This window comes from Heloderma suspectum, chromosome 4 (genome assembly GCF_057233095.1).
Source record: "Heloderma suspectum isolate Gila_16-S chromosome 4, 16-S_ref, whole genome shotgun sequence".
Lineage (NCBI taxonomy): Eukaryota > Metazoa > Chordata > Lepidosauria > Squamata > Helodermatidae > Heloderma > Heloderma suspectum.
In genome coordinates, this window is record NC_139461.1 from 252,264,740 (window position 1) to 252,283,575 (window position 18,836).

Genomic DNA, 18,836 nt, shown 5'->3' on the forward strand with positions numbered 1-18,836 from the left:
CAACTATGTGCAAGTTTTGCAAACTCTGCCATCCTTGCCAACTTGAGCATTCAAGACAACCTCATAGTTTTACCTAAATATTTGTTAACAGAAACAAGAAAATGAGAATGGCCTATCTAGTCATTTATTTATTTATTTATTTCATTTCTATACCGCCCAATAGCCGAAGCTCTCTGGGCGGTTCACAAAAATTAAATCCAAGCAACACACAATAAAACAATTTAAAATATACAGAACATTAAAACCACAATATAACAATACAACCACAATAAAACCTAGCAGCAGTGCAGGAGTTTAAAATACAGATTTAAAACAGCAAAGATAAAAATTTAGAAAGCTAAAATGCTAAAAGCCTGGGAAAATAAAAAGGTCTTCACCTGGCGCCGAAAGGAATACAATGTAGGTGCCAGGCGAACCTCACTAGGGAGCTCATTCCAGAGCCGGGGTGCCACAGCAGAAAAAGCCCTCCTCCTAGTAGCCACCCGCCTCTCTTCCTTTGGCAGGGGCTCACGGAGAAGGGCCGCTGATGATGATCTTAAGGTCCGGGCAGGCACATATGGGAGGAGGCGATCCTTGAGGTAACCTGGCCCCAAGCCGTTAAGGGCTTTGAATGTTAACACCAGCACTTTGAATCGGGCCCGGAAATGGACTGGCAGCCAGTGCAGCTGAAAAAGTACTGGCGTAATATGAGCTCGCAGGCCAGTCCCTGTTAACAGTCTTGCTGCCCTATTTTGGACCAGCTGAAGTTTCCGGACCGTTTTCCAAGGCAGCCCCACATATAACGCATTGCAGTAATCCAGACGAGAAGTTATCAGAGCATGGATAACTGTAGCAAGGCTGTCTCTGTCCAGATAAGGGCGTAGTTGGTATACCAGCCTAAGCTGATAAAAAGTGCTCCGTGCCACTGAGTTCACCTGTGCCTCAAGTGACAGTTCTGGATCCAAGAGCACCCCCAAACTACGAACGTGATCCTTTAGGGGGAGTGCAACCCCCTCCAGAACAGGTTGAATATCACCTAGCCGGGCAGACGAATCACCCACTAACAGTACCTCCATCTTGTCTGGATTGAGTTTCAGTTTATTGGCCCTCATCCAGTCCATTACCGTGCCCAGGCACTGATTCAGAACAGTCACTGCCTCACCTGGTTTTGATGTAAAAGAGAGGTAGAGCTGGGTGTCATCTGCATATTGATGGCACCTCAGCCCACACCTCTGGATAACCTCCCCCAGCAGTTTCATGTAGATGTTAAACAGCATGGGGGATAAAATAGAGCCCTGTGGAACCCCATGGCACAATTGCCATGGCACAGAGCAGTAATCCCCCAGCACCACCTTCTGGAATCGGCCATCCAAGTAGGAGCGGAACCACTGTAGTGCAGTGCCTCCTACTCCCAACCCAGACAACCTATCCAGAAGGATACCATGGTCGATGGTATCGAAAGCCGCTGAGAGGTCCAGGAGAATCAACAGGGTCGCACTCCCCCTGTCTCTCTCCCGGCAGAGGTCATCCCACAGGGCGACCAAGGCAGTTTCCAGTCCAAAACCAGGCCTGAAGCCCGATCGAAATGGATCTAGATAATCCATTTCATTCAACAGTGCCTGGAGCTGTCCTGGAGCTGGAGCTGGAGCTGTGAGTAGTCATCTACTCATTTATTTAACCCCTGAATTAAACAAAGCAAGCTTCCTCTTAAAAAAAGGAGAAAGGAAAAAAAAAGTCAAGAAGAAAACCAGGAGTGGATTATATTTGCCCCCATGACATTTTACTGACCTAGTGCATGTTGGGTTCACACTTAGCCCAGTTTTATAGATAGAAGTCTACAGTTAAGGACATAAGAGCTGCAGTGGATCAGGTCAAGGGTTCATCTACTCAAGTATCCTGTTCCCACAAGCTGTCATCCATATGCTTCCAGAAAACCCACGAACACAGCATGATGGCAGCAACCCCTGTCCTGTGCCCCCCTAGTAACTGGTATTCTTAGGCACATCACCTCTGAACATGGAGGTTCCCTTTAGATATCATGGCTAATAGCCTTTGAGAGGTCTGTCATACATCAATATGTCTAATTACTTTTTAAAGTTACCTAGAGGGGAGTTCACATGACCCCCTCTGCGTATTTGATAAATGTGTTGAAGGGTTCCCAGGGCTGTACAAGCTAGTACCACCTACTGCTGAAACCATGTGCCCCTCACACCTCCCCTCCCCTAACAAATGTCCAATGGACATTTCTGAGATTGAGTTATCCACACATAGAGAACTGCAGATGGAGAGCTCCTACACTTGAGTAGGCACCCTGACTGGGCAGACAGGGCTTTTCCTTGAGTGTAGGAGCTCTCAGTGCATACATGTATATGCGTGGAGAACTCATGGTCATTATCCACCAATTATTCATAATAGGAGGAGGTGGTATGCAGTTCCAGAGGTGGGAGAAACAGCCCCTATGCCCCCCCATGCACATATTTTCAGTGCCTGGAGGGGGTTGTGTGTACCTCTCTGAAGTCAGCAGTCCTTAAATCAGCAGGCAGAGTTCCACATTCACATTCCACATTCTCCTCATTCATAATTTCATAAATCTGTCATATTCCTCCTTAATTATTATTTTTTAATCTAAAGAATCCTGATCATTGTAGCCTTTTCTTGTGGGGAAGGTGCTTCTACCCTTTGATAATGTTGGCTGCTCTTTTTTGTAACTTTTCCAGCTCTATGAATTAATATTTGAGATGGGGAAGGGGCTATGGCTAAGTGATGGGGCATGTGCTGTGTGGATGCAGAAGGGTCCACATACAATCCCAGGGAGATACCCCTGCCTGAAACTGTGGAGAGCTATTGCTGCCAGTCGGTATGGACAATATTGGGCTAGATGGACCAATGGTCCGACTTGGTATAATGCGGTTCCTGCAGGGGACCAGAACTGTATTTTATTTGTTTATAAGATTTATACCCCAGCTTTCAGTACAAAATACTGTCATTTTACAGTACAAAATTAAAACAAAAGGAGAAAAATATAGTCAACAAAATTAAAAACCATTAAAGCATCAGGGGGAAAAAACAGAGTTGAACAAACACCAGCTGGTAAAACCAATTGAAATGTCAAGACCACAAAGGCAATAAAAGAGTCACAAACATTAAAGGCAAAAGGGAACAGGATGGATTTCACATGGTAATTAAAAGATAGCAGAGAAGGCACCAGGCACATATATCCAGAGAGGGAGTTCTCCAATTTGGGCGCTACTACTGAAAAGGACCTCTCTCTAGAGAGGTGACACCCAAAGAAAGGCCTCTGAAGATCTTAACTGGTGGGCAGGTTCATGTGGGATAATGTGGTCCTTGAGTTACCCAAGTCCCAAGCAGTTTTAACTTCATAACTGTATCCAGTACTCCAAATGTGGCCATACCATATATTTATTATGAAGACATTAGCCATTTTACTTTATCATCTCTTTCTTAATGGAATTTGTCTCTCCCACCCTTGCACTACACACATTAAGCTGAGACTTCTATTGAGCTATCAACAGTGATTTCAAGATCTCTTTCCTGGATGGTCACAGCTATCCCATTTATATGTATAGGAGTCTCCACCCTGCTGTGTATCAGTTTATGTTTTGTTCCAGTTTTCTGGTTGGTTCAGCCTTCCTGGACCTGGTGCCCTCCAGATGTTTTCGATTACAACTCCAACCATTCCTGCCCATTGGCCATGCTAGCTGGGGCTGATGGGAGTTAAAGTCCAAAATATCTGGAAGGCATATCTATGTTAATCCTTAGACTTTTGAACATAAAGTCTTCCCCCAACCAGATGGGTCCTGGCAGCCTTACCAGCTTGCCCTCGGGTCTGGTGCTGCTGCTGCTAAATGCCAGGTCAGCCCAAAATAAAATCTCCCTCATCCATGATTTGATTGTGGATGAGGGGCTGACTTGGTATGTATTACTGAGACCTGGGTGGGGGAACTGGGAGGGGTTACTCTCTCCCAACTGTGCTCTCCTGGGTACTCAGTGCAGCACTAACACTGACTCGAGGGTCGGGGAGGGGGGTTGCCATGGTCTATAGGAATTCAATCCCTCTCTCCAGGCTTCCTGCTCATTCAAGTGCAGATCTTGAGTGCTTGTACCTTGTGTTGGTCTGGTACCGGGACAGATTAGGGATTCTGTTGGTGTACCGCCCACCCCGCTGCCCATCAGATTCCCTGCCTGAGTTGACGGAGGTGGTCTTGGACTTGGTGTTGAGGACCCCTAGGATGATGGTCGTGGGGAATCTCAACTTCCATGCTGAGGCCGCTGTATCCGGGGAGGCTCAGGACTTCATGGCCACCATGACAACCATGGGGCTGTCCCAACATGTCATCGGCCCAATGCGTGTAAAAGGACACATGCTTGATCTGGTTTTCTTGACTGGGCAGAAGGATGGTGATCTGAAAGTGGAGGAATTAACATCTGTCCCTTTGTGATGGTCAGATCACTTCCTGTTGAGGTTCAGACTCTTGGCAGCCTTCCCCCCCTGCAAGGGTGGGGGACCTATTAAAATGGTCCGCCCCTGGAGGCTAATGGATTCCAATGGATTCCAGAGGGCTCTGGGGGATTTTCCTGCTGGTATGGTTGGTGCTCCTGTCGAAGCCAAGGTCGCTCTGTGGAATGCAGAGATGACTCAGGTGGTTGACACAAGCGCCCTCTCCCTCTGAGCAAAGCCTGGCCATCTCCTTGGTATACACCTGAGCTGAGGGCAATGAAGCAAGAGGGGAGATGGCTAGAACTCAGGTGGAGGAAAACTTTTGCTGAGTCTGACCGAACACAGGTAAGAGCTCACTATCGAGCCTACTCTGTGGCGGTGAGGGTGGCAAAGAGACAGTTCTTTTCCACCTGCATTGCACCTTCTCAGTGTCATCTAGCGGAGCTTTTTCTGAGTCATTGTGGCTTGTTACATTCTTGCCAGGGAGAGAGACTGTAGAACCTTCGGTTGCATGCTGTGACAAGTTTGCACAGCACTTTGAAGATAAAGTCGCTCAGCTTCGCCATGAATTGGACACCATGATTAATGCATTTCCATTGGTAGAGGTGTTCAGAGCACCGTCTGGTCCAGTTCTATTGGATGAGTTTCAGTTATTGAGGCCTGAGGATGCGGACAAGGTGCTTGGCCAAGTCCGATTGACCACTTGTGTGCTTAACCCTTCCCCTTCATGGCTTATTAAATCAAATGGGGGGGGGGAAGTCCGGCTGGGTCCAGGAGGTTGTAAATTCCTCCTTGAGAGCGGGAGTGGTGCCGGCCGCTTTAAAAGAGGTGGTAATCAGACCACTCCTAAAAAAGCCTAACCTGGACCCAGAGGATGTTAACAATTATAGGCCAGTGGCCAACCTGCCCTTCTTGAGCGGGTGGTTGCAGGACAGCTCCAGGCACTCTTGAATGAAACGGATTATCTAGATCCATTTCAATCAGGCTTCAGGCCTGGTTTTGGACTGGAAACTGCCTTGGTCGCCCTGTGGGATGACCTCTGCCGGGAGAGAGACAGGGGGAGTTGATTCTCCTGGACCTCTCAGCGGCTTTCAGTACCATCGACCATGGTATCCTTCTGGATAGGTTGTCTGGGGTGGACGTTGGAGGCACTGTACTACAGTGGTTCTGCTCCTACTTGGATGGCCGACCCCAGAAGGTGGTGCTGGGGGATTTTTGCTCTGTGCCATGGCAATTATGCCATGGGGTTCCATAGGGCTCTATTTTATCCCCCATGCTGTTTAACATCTACATGAAACCGCTGGGGGAGGTTATCCGGAGGTGTGGGCTGAGGTACCATCAATATGCAGATGACACCCAGCTCTACCTCTCTTTCTCATCAAGCCCAGGTGAGGCAGTGGCTGTTCTGAATCAGGGCCTGGGCACGGTAATGGACTGGATGAGGGCCAATAAACTGAAACTCAATCCAGACAAGATGGAGGTACTGTTAGTGGGTGATTCGTCTGCCCGGCTAGGTGATATTCAACCTGTTCTAGAGGGGGTTGCACTCCCCCTAAAGGATCGTGTTTGTAGTTTGGGGGTGCTCTTGGATCCAGAACTGTTACTTGAGGCACAGGTGAACTCAGTAGCATGGAGCACTTTGTATCAGCTTAGGCTGGTATACCAACTATGCCCTTATCTGGACAGAGATAACCTAGCTACAGTTATCCATGCTCTGATAGCTTCTCGTCTGGATTACTGCAACATGTTATATGTGGGGCTGCCTTTGAAAACGGTCTGGAAACTTCAGCTGGTGCAAAATAGGGCAGCAAGATTGTTAACAGGGATTGGCCTGCGAGCTCATATTACGCCAGTACTTTTCCAGCTACGCTGGCTGCCAGTCCATTTCCGGGCCTGATTCAAAGTGCTGGTATTAACATTCAAAGCCCTTAATGGCTTGGGGCCAGGTTATCTGAAGGATTGCCTCCTCCCATATGTGCCTGCCCGGACCTTAAAATCATCCTCAGCAGCCCTTCTCCGTGAGCCCCTGCCAAAGGAAGTGAGGCGGGTGGCTACTAGGAGGAGGGCTTTTTCTGCTGTGGCACCCAGGCTGTGGAATGAGCTCCCTAGTGAGGTTCACCTGGCACCTACATTGTATTCTTTCTGGCACCAGATGACGACCTTTTTATTTTCCCAGGCATTTTAGCTCTTTAGACTTTTCGCTTTGCTGTTTTAAATCTGTATTTTAAACTCCTGCACTGCTGCTAGGTTTTATTCTGGTTTTATTCTGGTTGTATTGTTTACTGTGGTTTTAATATTTTATATATTTTGTATTGTTTTATTGTGTGCTCTTTGGTTTTAATTTTTGTGAACCACCCAGAGAGCTTCGGCTATTGGGCGGTATAGAAATGAAATGAAATAAATAAATAAATAATAAACTGCTTTTGAAAATGGGGTTATAGATTTTACATATACACATTACTAAATGTAATTCTCCATCAGAGAATGGGAAACAGCGCTTTTAAATTCTTCTTTAAAGTGCACCCTACCACCAAGACCAAGGTCTTGGGACCAACCTGGTATATAGGTAGCAGCTGTCTTTGCAATGGCACAACAGCTGCATGGACTCATATCTGGGTGCTTTTTTGTGTGAGTTCCTCATAAGCACTAATGGGACATGGCAGCTAACACTGCTGCATCACACTCGTCTTTCCCTTCATCAGGGACTTCAAATTCCAAAGGGAATACAGTGGTTGAATGTGGCTCAATTGCTTCAGCAAGAGAGGTTGTAAAGGATCCTGCTTTGTTAGGTGGCAGGTTTGAATGTGCAAGCAAACAAGTGGGAAAGAAGAAATGTGAGGGAGCATGGCAGGCTGTGTGAAGGGAGTGTATGCACTTGCAGTGGGTGACCATGGACAATTTTGAGAACACCATTTTTGCAAAGGAAAGCTGATGCTGAACCTCGACACTTTATGCAGCTAGACAGGTTCCCTGCAGGGGAAAAATATTTTGGGAACCCTTGCTTTCAAAGAACATATCAATATTCTTGGAGACAGGTAACCTGGCAACTCAGTAGCTGGAGGGAGATAGCTCAGAATAGGACTTCAGCCTAGACCTTGAGAAATCAAAGGCAGTGAAACATTATGGGTTTTCTGACTAAGGCTCAAAGGACTGTGTTAAAATGCCTCTAACACAGATCAGTAGGCGACAAATGGAAAAGTCTAACCTGATCAATGGTGATTGCTAAGGTTATGATCAAAACCACCACCTCTTGGTGCCAGCTATGCTGAAAAATCATACTGACTGTTCTAAAATTAGATGCAGAACACAGAGGCACAGACTGATTCTTGTACTGAATTGTTGCTAGGAGAATCTATCCATCTCTCTTTCTCTGCATTATGCACCAATCTGATTGATTTGTTATTAGGATTATCAATATGTATGGTCAGGGCCAGCATTAAAGCTAGGTATGATTGCGCACCTGCCAAGGGCCCACACCCCAGACAATGGTGGTGGTGAGAAGGAGGAGGAGCAGACGCCACTGCCTACTTGCTTACTGGCTCACTGCCTGCCTGTCAAACAAGGAAGTGATAGCAATAACGAGGAAGAGGATAAGGAGCAATAGCAGCTGATAACAATGACAGTGAGAAGGTAGACTCACTGAGAGAGGGGGCTGTTGAGGGTGTCTTGCCCAGGGGGCCTCAGAAACCTGGAGCCAGTCCTGCGCATGGAGGCTTCATCATGACAGGTGTCAAATTGGGCTCCTAGAGATCTGCTTTTAAAACCTCTGAAAGATGTCTGACTTCTGTTTTAAAAGTGAATGGGAAATACTATTTGTGGTGTCCCCTTTTAATATTCCATTCTGCTATGCATGCACCCCAATCCCTAGCTTTTACTTCTCTAGTTTTCTTGGCAAAAACTGCTTAAAACAGTTGCTGGGTGGAGATTAAATACAATCGATGAGGTTTGTTTTGGAATGCTTTCCAATAAGATAAGTAACACATTAAATTGCCACAGGATATTCACCTGGGAGGGCACGGCACTGGAGGTTTCCTTCAAGTAATATATTTTTAATCAGCTACTCTCATCTCTGTCCCTACCTTTTGTAAATGTTGTTATGGACACTGGAGAGCTAGAAGGAGGCTGTCTCCTCCCCAACATGGTGCAACTCTGCTTCTCTCTCAAGCTGTGCCAATCAAAATCAGCCGAGATGCTTTCAGTTCTCTGGTAAGAACCCACTGCAGAACTCTGTGAGAAATCTTGCAAGAGGAAGTGGCTCAACTCTGCTCAACAGAAAGCAAGCAGGAAGGGGTGCGGGGTGGGGAGGAGGAGGGGTAGATGATGCTGTTCTCGCAACCAGCTTCGGTGGGCTTGCAGATAGGAGTCTCAAGCCACAGATGGTGAATAGTTTGTGAGCCAGGAACAGAAGAAAACTCCCTTGGGGTCTGGCACCACTTTGGGTAATGCGTAGCCAGAAAAGGGAAGGCTGGTAGTTGAGGAGAGGAAAGGTTGTCCCCGGCAAGGCTCTCTCTTTTTAATTTTTTTAAAGGAGACGTCCCTCGATTCGCTGATCAGAAGAAACTGTTGCAAACCATGGCAAGTGGGAGCTGGAAGAGGTGAAATCGTGTGTGCTGCTGATTGCACAGGAACTGGATTGGGAAACGGCACTCCTGCTGCTGCTGCAGTGAGCTGAGAATCAGATGGTTACCTGGCTCTTCGGCTCACGGGGGGATTTCACGCACTCTGAGAGTCCAGAATTCCTTCTTAGATGACCGTCGACAACAGCATGAGTAGTGGCTACTGTAGTTTGGATGAAGACTTGGAGGACTGTTTTTTTACAGCCAAAACTACCTTCTTTAGGAGTCCCCAGAACAAATTTGCTGCAAAGGTAAACGGGCTGTAATGTGCTTAAGCTTCTGTAGCAAACCTCTCTCCCAGAGAATCTATCTGCATATCTATAGCTAATTGTCTAGGCTATCAAAATTAGCTTACTGCCTAATATTCTAGAGAAATTTGTTTTACCATTGTTACAATGCATGGGCAGCCCACTCAGTTAAATGGCTTTAAAGCTAATTTTTATGTCATTTCCCCCTTTCACACCCTGAACCTTTTATATTCATCTGCATGTTTGACTTTGACACCTGTTTGCTGTTCCCTAGCTGTCAGAGTTGTCTGACAGAGATCCTGTAGTCGTCCTTCATATATATTTCTGGACATCTAAATTCGCAAAGGTTGTGTGAGGTTGGTTGCTAAAGTGGATGAGTGACATTGAACTGTACTGCCAGTACATTTAGTCTAGTGACATTGTGTGTATGTACATGTTTTTTAAAAAGACTTTATTGCCTTGGAAGATCCTGTCCTGGTGTGGACAGCATATTCAGGGCCAAGGATTTATAATGAGTCAGAGGCCATTGGCTGACTCGCATATGTGTGTAATTATGATGATTCTCATAGCTGATGGGCATATTCCACTGTTCAATATATTCTTATTTGGAAGCTGTAACAACCTGGTATGTGGAAAAACCTTGTATGCTCATCCAGTTTTATATGGGTTTTAGAGTTACGAGATTAGAACAAAATAAAATGAACCGGGGTAGTCCTCTTTTTTATTGTTGTTAAAACATTCACAGTAACTATAAGAGCTAGGAACTGGCTTTTAAATGAATGAAGGCTTATCAGGGTGGATTCATTTTAAATCAAGAAGAATTAAATGGCCATAAAAAGGGAACAATTTAAATCCAGCTTCCCATTTTGTAACCCTCATATTTCCTGAAAAAGTGCACATACCAATTGGTTCACCATAACATTTAAAACATTCTGGCTTTTCACCAGTGTAGATCTGCTTGGAGACAAGGGAGCAGCTAAGAAATTTATGGGCTTGTCTGTACACATGAACTGAGGGCAGGATCACTCGCTTGAAAATGAAGAGCCTAGAACTTCCCAGAAGTAAGAGCTTATAGTTATTGGGCAGAACAGTTTTCCCCCATTAAAGTAAATGCTGATGGTGCTTAGTGGAGTCATACGTATTCATAATTTTTTTAAAAATGAATACATTGCATAGCTTGGATATTTAGAGGGCATAAAAAGGAGGACAAGATAATCAAGGTGGTCTTATTGGATGATCCTGGTGAGATACAGAATTGTATCTTCTGGCTCCTAACACTGATGATAACATGCCCCTCCATATATTGTAAACTCCTTCCCCACTCTGGAAGGAGTTCACAATATATTCAAAACATGGTCTATTGCAGCCTTTTCCAACTTGGCATCCTTCAGTTGAGTTGGACTACAACTCCCATCATTCCCCAGCCAGCATGGCCATTTGTATACTTATATATTCATCTTCGTAATGCTTGATCTCTTTTCTGCCACTGCTCATTCTTTTAAGTAAAAAAAAAAAAGTCACTCCCCAATTTATTTATTTATTTTCATTTCAGTCCACCCGATAACAAATGTTCTCTAGGCAGATTAAAATAGTTGAAAGAATAAAATACAATACAAATTGTTGAAATAATACAATACAAAACAAAATAACAAACAGCACAGGATATATAAGAACAGCTATAAAATCTACCCCCCCCCAAATCTCTAAAATGCCTCAGGGAAAAGAAAGGTATTTACCTACTGCTGAAAAAATAACAATGTAAGTACCAGGTGACCCTCCTTAGTAAGGGCAATCTATAAATGGGGGGCCACACCTAAGAAGGCTTGTCTCTCCTGTGGCCGCCTTACCTAACATCCTTCAATAGGACACCCAGAGGATGGCCTCCAAATATGACCTAAAGATCCAAGCATATACATATGGGAGGAGGCATTCCTTGACGTATTGACATTGATGGAGGTTCACTGATTTCAGTTTAAGGGACCTCAAAATGTCTATATTAAATTAAGATTTCATTTTAGAGCTGGATTTTTTTGAAAAGAAACAATTACCATAGATCAAACAAAAATAAATCCAATAAAACATTTAAATAATAAAATGATATATCTATATCTGTCCATCCATCCATCTATCTGTCACACTATTATCCATCTGAGGCTTATGCTGTCAGTATCAATGGCCATATATTGTCCATTTTTGTATTATCCTTAGTATTGCATCTTTTCCTAAGGGGGATGGTGTGAAACTGTATTAAGGTTGGCTAGGTGTTTGCAATTGTTTATAGTGATTTCAACTTATGTGTGCAGATAATAGCTTTTAAAAGTCTTGGGGTGAGGACGGTGATATAGTGAAGTCCTCATTGCCTGTGGTACATGCAGCTAGTTTTGCAGGTTATCAAAAATGTACCCTGGAGAACTCATGCTGCTATGACAGGTGTGTCTGTGTATGTATACACACGCGCGCACACACACACACACACACAGGAAAGTCTCTCACAAGCATCTGTTGGATAGTGTCCATGACAAGAAGTGCAGTTCCCCTTCTTCATCCAATCAATCAATCAATTAATTAATTAATTACATTTCCATGCTGCTCAATAGCCAAAGCTGTCTTGTGCCTATTGACATGAGTGCTCATGAAGCTGTTTAAGAAGGGGAGAAATAGTGGAACGCTACGCACTTGGAGACAGCAATCCCCCCACACACACCTTCAAGAAGATTTTGTAAGTGTCCATTTTTCTTTGGACAATGTGTGGACTCACCCTCCAGTACAAGAGTGAACATCTCCAGGTTTGTTTGCTTCTTCAAACGGAAGTGAACAGGCCTTCCGCCTTCAGCAAGCCATTTACCCTCTGAACCTCCTTCGAGGCTCCTCCGAGGCTCTCCTTCTCCTTCTTTTCTCTCACACAGTTTACCAAGGCACTGAAGCAGAATTGGGGTTCATACCACTGAAGCAGTAAGGGGGAAGTTACTCCCACAGTGATAATTGTTTCTACGCAGCTTTGGTTTACCCACAACCTAGGTTTCTTAAGAGAAGGGGAAAGCGTTCAGGGGGAAGTCTAGTTTTGCACAGGAAAAGAACCCTAAACCCTTCAATGATTTAATCTGTGTGAAATGAGCATGTTGTGAAGCCCTTGCATAGAAGCTTGAGCCCATGGCTGCTTTTAGCTCAAGAGAAGGAAGTGATATCATACTTCAGTGGTCTACTTCTTGTGTCTGTGGAGAAATATATTTCAATTGAATTTTGTGCCCTTTTCACATTTCTGTGCCAGAAACTGTACTGGTAAACCCAAACAGGTGGTTTGGGGGTTCCTCTTTTCTAAAGGTCTGGCAAACAATTAAGATGACCGTTCAACTTCACATACATACCCCCCCCCTCAGTGGTTTGGTGCCATTCCACAATGCAGGGTACACTATCCTCATTCCATGCTTCTTTCAACTTTTCCAATATTCCCTTTGGCTTCATTGTGGGCCAGAATGGGGAGTTTTTAGTTTAGTTTAATAATCTGTTTTATCTGCTGCCATATTTTTTTTTAATAAAAATACTTTTACTGAGTCATGTCTGTAGGCAATATAAAATATCAAGAACTACTATATATGTCTGCCCCAGTGCACATTTTGTATCTTTCCTTTTGTGTGAATACTAGATATGTTGAAACAGCCAGATGAGATCAGTGAATTGGTCTATATAGCCAAATACCTTCTTTTTCAAATGATGGCTAGCACCAGATGCTTCAGAGGAGGGTGCAAGAACATACAAACAGCTCACAATCAATTATGTGGGATAATTTACCTCCGTTTAGGAAATTCTGAAATCATTAGTGATTTGGATTTAAGCCTGGAACATGAGTGTTGGTTTATCTCTTTCGTTGGTAGCATTAACTATTTGACATCTGCGCGCGCTCTCTCTCTCTCTGGGGGTTGTAGAGAGCTTGAAAAGTCAAGTTTGGGGCAAGATTAGTTACAGCTGACCATCCTTTCCAGAACTTTATTTCATCTCTATTCCTTGGTCTACCTGGTGGCCACCTAATGGAAACATCCCCAGACCAAAAACACACACACCAAGAAAAGTGGTTTGAACCCAGGCTGATAGGAGTAGACTTGTACACGGAAGGTGATCCGTTTTGTTTCCTGCCTGAAGCCCTACTTACCAAAGGGTGAGAATAGGGAATTATAAGGCCTGTAGAAAAATACTGCTTTGTTCGGTTCTGGATCTGTCTTTGGGATGACTGACTGTTCACAGTTGTATTTAGTTATATGTTTTTGTGTATATGGTCTGTGTGTTTTATGTAAATGGATTTTAAACTTTGTATTCTAATGTTTTAATCTCTGTAAACCACCCAGAGAGCTTTGGCTGCGGGGCGGTATAGGGATGTAATTCATGATGATGATGATAGATTCCCAGCCTTGTCTGTTGACACAAGACAAGGATGCACAATTGTTTGTGTTCCACTGACTAGGTGGAACAGACTCTATTTCGGCTTGCTTCTTCATCCGCTTTCAACACAAGATGATGCTATATTTACTCGGTGTGGGGGAGAGGGGTGTTTCTGAAGATAATCCCAGGTTTTGCTGCCCTAATTAAATCTAGGTTTTAGCACATTGGGTAAATATATATTGAATATGATGCTTATTAACACCTGAAAGCTTGCAATGGATAGCACATCTTAATTGCATATTTAAAAGTGTGAGTACCTAAGAGTCCTATACTATAGAGAACGTTTGTTGTGGTAGCAGTATTCTGTATTGGTTTTGGTTGCATCCTGTGCCTCACCACTGGAATGGCTGGCTTAGATGCCTGTCTCCTCTGTTAGTGCCACTTTCTTCACTATAATATAAAGCATCTGATATACAGGATCTGCAAGAGTTCCTCTTACCTTCATAGCCAAAAGCCAGTACAGAGGTACGAGATATCTCCAACACATTTCCCCTCACGTTCCTCCATTTCCCCAGTGCTGTGCAAATGCTTTTGCATAGCAACAGTTGCTGAAAATGATTCTAGGTCCTGAGTGGTGTCATAGCTCCTGCTGTGTCAGTGCCAAGTCCAGAGATCTGGGTCCTGCTGCCAGTGCAGTGCCAGAAGTTGCAGTATTGTGTTTATCAGATGTCTTCTGCCCATATAAAAACGTCTATATCTTCTCAGTGCCATTCTGTGGCAATGGGTTCTACTAAATTACAACACTTTATTCGTTCTCTTTTCTGCCTATGATGTATGCCGATGATACATTGTGCACCTATTTATTTATATTTTTATTTATTTGTGGTATTTATATACCACAGAATATAATAAAATCTCTCAGTGGTTTACAATATTAAAGTGCAATGTGAAAAACACAGCATTAAAACACAGAATTAAAAACACTACCGACTACAGTTTAAAAAAATAATAATCAAGGAGCAGTAAAATGGAGTGGCATAACTAATTTACAGCCCAGGGAAAGGCTGAGTGAACAAGTGTGTTTTCAGGAGGCGTTTAAAAGACATTTTCTGCCTCCCAAACTACACGAGGGAGGATTTTCCAGATGGTGGGTGCAGCTACAGAGAAGGCCTGCCGTCTGGGTACTTCATGTCGACATTCCATTCATTTTGGAATGACCAGCAAGGCCATCTCTGCTGATCTTAAAATTCGCCTGGGTACTGCAAATGGGTGTGGATTAGTTTATTTACTTCCAATTTTCTTTTCTAATTTTCTTGGCACTTTCAGATACAAATAGAGGCCATGGCATGATTTTTCTCCCCAGTATTCTTGTGTTATGGGAACTAGCTTTTTTTGATGAATTATTCCTTGTGTAGCATTACATTTCATTTAATGAAAATTGTAAGTAGCCTACTTCTTTCCCCTCCCACTATTTTGGTGGCAGAAGGGAAATAATTTAAGGCTTCCAAGAAATTGTGCCACCATCATTAAAGGGACTGTTAAAATTATATGATTACATTTGGCATGGATCATTGTTGGAAGGTTTGATTCAATGGAATGACATGCATGGCATGTACTGAAAGGTGGAGTGGGGGGAGTAACTCTCCTCCTGCAGCTCTAACAGGTACCTAGCATTCTTACACAAGTAAGTGCCAAATTATGATGACAAATGTATTTAGGAACAAAATAAAATCCTAATATGGTAAAAGAACAGATGATAATTCAAGGGTAATTGATATCCTCAAGCACTTAATCACCCCAGGAACCTGCTGCCAGAAAAAAGTGTGTTGGAACAAAAATGAATGCTTATCGGAGGAAGGGAGGGAATAATTGTGTATTGTATAGATCTAATTGGAATCGTTCCCAATTTCTTCCGCAATTGTGAATCATGTAAATTAAATGCTTCCTAGGTCCAGATTTTAAATGCAAGCTGTTTGGTAAGCACAGGCCAGTTAATGTGGGTGGAATGCTTCTCCCTGCACCTCCGAGAATCTTCTGGGATTATTATTAGAGGGGTGAACAGGTGCAGCATTAGAATTTGGCCTTCATGCAACTCTTGTGCAGGCATACAGAATGCCATGAGCAACAGCATTGTTATGCCAGCATATGGGGTTGGGGGAGGTTCTGCATACAACAGACTTCTCAAAAGGTGTATATATGGTAGAGGTCTCGTTGTGGCCTGTAATGTCTTAGTATTTCAACAGAATAATATGGGGGAAAACAGCATTAGCTTTCCTAGTACTTGACCCATTTGTCTCTCCAAATGCAGACTTAGTCACAGAGGCTGTCATTACAGTGAAATTGAACCTGCAACCTGATACTAAGGTCTCTTGTTGAGGATAGTTCTGTAGCCTTCTGTCTTCTCATAATGAAATGGAGTCTAGGATAGGAACTGTAATTCTGAGATGCATGATGCTAAGTTACTGAGTCTTCTAAAATAGACTGATGCGCTGTGTTATTCAGTGTTTCCCAACCATATATTGAACTGTCTGAAATGCTTGTATGTACTGTATCTGCAAAGTAGAGTGAACTTTTCTGTTATGTTCATCCCTCCTCCACTTTTACGTTTCCTTCTGTTTTTCCTCTTTCAGCAATCATTTTGAGTTTTAAATGGCGCCTCAACCAAAGTCTGTGAAACTCCTGTCTATGGCTGCAGTTGTATGAATTTCTTTTGTTAAGAAAATTAACCACTCTCTAATCTCTTACTGGATTCAAAAGCTAATCTGCTGAATATACTATGGGCAAGAACTCCTAAAGCTTGTGAAATTTGTGATATGTTGAACAACTTGTTGTTCTTCTATGTGGAACGGTTATTTCTACTCCTAAGCTTTCAAACATTTTTCTTTGTAAGTATATTGGGCTTTGTACTGTTTTGTTTTTGTTGGATACGTACTTGAATTTAACTACTTTTTCAAGTTTCAGTAGTTCTGTTACATTGATTGATGGACTCAGTATGGTGTATAATTTTGATCCCCATATTCTTACTTTTTCTTGGGATATGTCAAATTTTCAACTCTCCACCAGTTTCTAAGGACTTCCACAAAGATGAAACAGGACCATCCAAAAGAGTGTAGCACTGCTTCTTGGACCAATAATGTATAATCTAGAATAAAGCAAATATAAAGATCTATGCAAGCTTTGCATAATAGCATCTGAACAAAACAAGTAGAAATCTTGAGGGGTAGGGGAGGGAGGAATCTCTTTTGTGGATTGTAAGCAAAGGGAGATTTTCTATGAAGAGCAGGATGCTAACATTTCAATAAAAGTCCATAAAGCGGAGGTAAAAATAACTGATTACCCCATCCACTGTAATATTTATTTTAACACAACGTTTTAAAAATTTGGTACGCAAAAGAATTATGAACTCAAGTCCTCTATCAACACTTCCAAAGATTCACAAAGACTGTCAATGTTGTATCTGTGTGGGGGGGGGGGGGGAGAGAGAGAGTTCAGCACTGTCTAAGCAATGCCTCATACAGTCAGTTCCAAACTTTAAGACATGACTGGAGAAGTGAATGAAAATGTCAGTAGACAACAGAAGTCTTTCGTTACGTTGGAATGTTCCAAGCACAATCTGAACACACACACCCCCTCTATCTCAAAGCTTAGCTCCTGTCTTGAAGACATGGACACACCTGCCAGTAGAGTTGCTGTGGATGGTATTGAGCTGATATGCCATAGCTTTGGTGTTACAGTCTTGGTATCTTCATGTGAGAACAGATATGGAACAAGTGTCCATCCTCCAATGAATGGATAGCATTGTCTGGAAGAAGAGTCAATGAGCATGTTGTCCTAGTGAGTTATTTCATATCAGAGCTTGTCAAGACAGGCAGCTAATCGAATTTGTGAAGGGGGAAAGGAACTGAAGAAATCCTGATCCGCAAAACTGTGAGGGAGGAGAGGTATTAAAGAAGTTATCATCTGGAAAAATGGAGAAACGACCTTAAAAAGAGAGGTCTATTAATAAACAAGCTGGTAACCTTCAACCCACTCTCCCCATGTTTTTTAAATGTTTGCTATGGTAATAACTCATAACATTGTTGCTATGGTATCATATAATACTTATATTCTTATAGAGGAGAGGCTTTCTTGCATCTGCAAATCAATAACTCCCCAGTTTAAACCTGAAGAAGTGTTTAGTAAGACCAGCTTGCTACTATGTTTAAAGACTGAATAGGGTAATTGTTCTGTAACCAACATTCTTAGTGGGTGTTGTGAATGTGATTTTCATATAATTGCTTGTGGGTATATTGTAATGGAATTCCATGTTACTCAAAAGAGTAGAATCATGTTATCGTGATTACACCATTTTTTATTTACTCCATCATTTTGAGTGGGTGCACTCTACTCACCTTATGGAGAGATCTGTGTAGAAGTTGGTTTTATGAATGAGTTTTCATTAAGTTGCCAGCAAGCTGTAGTCCCAATAAACATGAACTTATGCACAAAGTCCAGTTTCATATTGCACTTATATTGTAATACAATACAATCTTGCAGTAAAGATTGCTAAAAGCAATAAAAAATTACCATGTGATGAGGGAGAAAGATGGTTGATGAGTTTGCCCTGAGCGGTATCCTTTTAAATTCAGTTTGCAGAGGAGTCAGTAACATTAACAACGTGGAAAGCAATGGAGAATTCAGTCAAGACGATATTCCCATGTAATTCTATACTTTTTGTCAGTATAGAAAAACCTTGTGATAATTGCTGTGGTTGCTAACCTCATTTCTAATTTATCTAATGAACCTCTCTAGTAGACAGCAAAAGTTCAGATGCTCTTTACTCTGTTCTAGTTATCTATGTATAGGTAGGCCTATACAGTAGAAAGCTGGTATATGTAGCATACTGGGCCTCATCTCATCCTTCATGTTTGTCATATGGAGTCCAATTTAGAGTTCTTAAGCAATATAAAACTTTTTATAGAAATAGCCTAGCTCATTAAATTGTCATCCTCCTTTGATTAGAACAAGTATGGCATTAATTTTTTTAAAGGATTCCAGCAACCAGCAGGTGCTAGGTGGTTCAATGCCTATGGCAGTGGTCCACTATCTAATTTCTTCCTCCTGCTGTATTAGACACAGGCCCAAAACATTGTGCTGCCTGAGGCAGAGCAGCAAATGCCA

The 18,836-nt window shown here is 42.9% G+C and overlaps 1 protein-coding gene across 2 annotated transcripts in view; it reads left to right on the forward strand.

Annotated features, from left to right (window-relative positions):
• RASSF5 (Ras association domain family member 5) overlaps positions 1–18,836 on the forward strand; it is a 164,748-nt gene that overhangs the window by 78,544 nt on the left and 67,368 nt on the right. Inside the window, exon 1 of one of the 2 annotated variants that reach the window (XM_084853339.1) lies at positions 8,743–9,305. The exons of the other annotated variant lie outside the window; for it this stretch is intronic. Within the exon in view, the coding sequence (XP_084709465.1) occupies positions 9,186–9,305 (120 nt within the window). The 5' untranslated portion in view covers positions 8,743–9,185. Of the gene's footprint in view, positions 1–8,742; positions 9,306–18,836 lie in introns of those variants that run through there. 2 annotated transcript variants of the gene reach the window in all.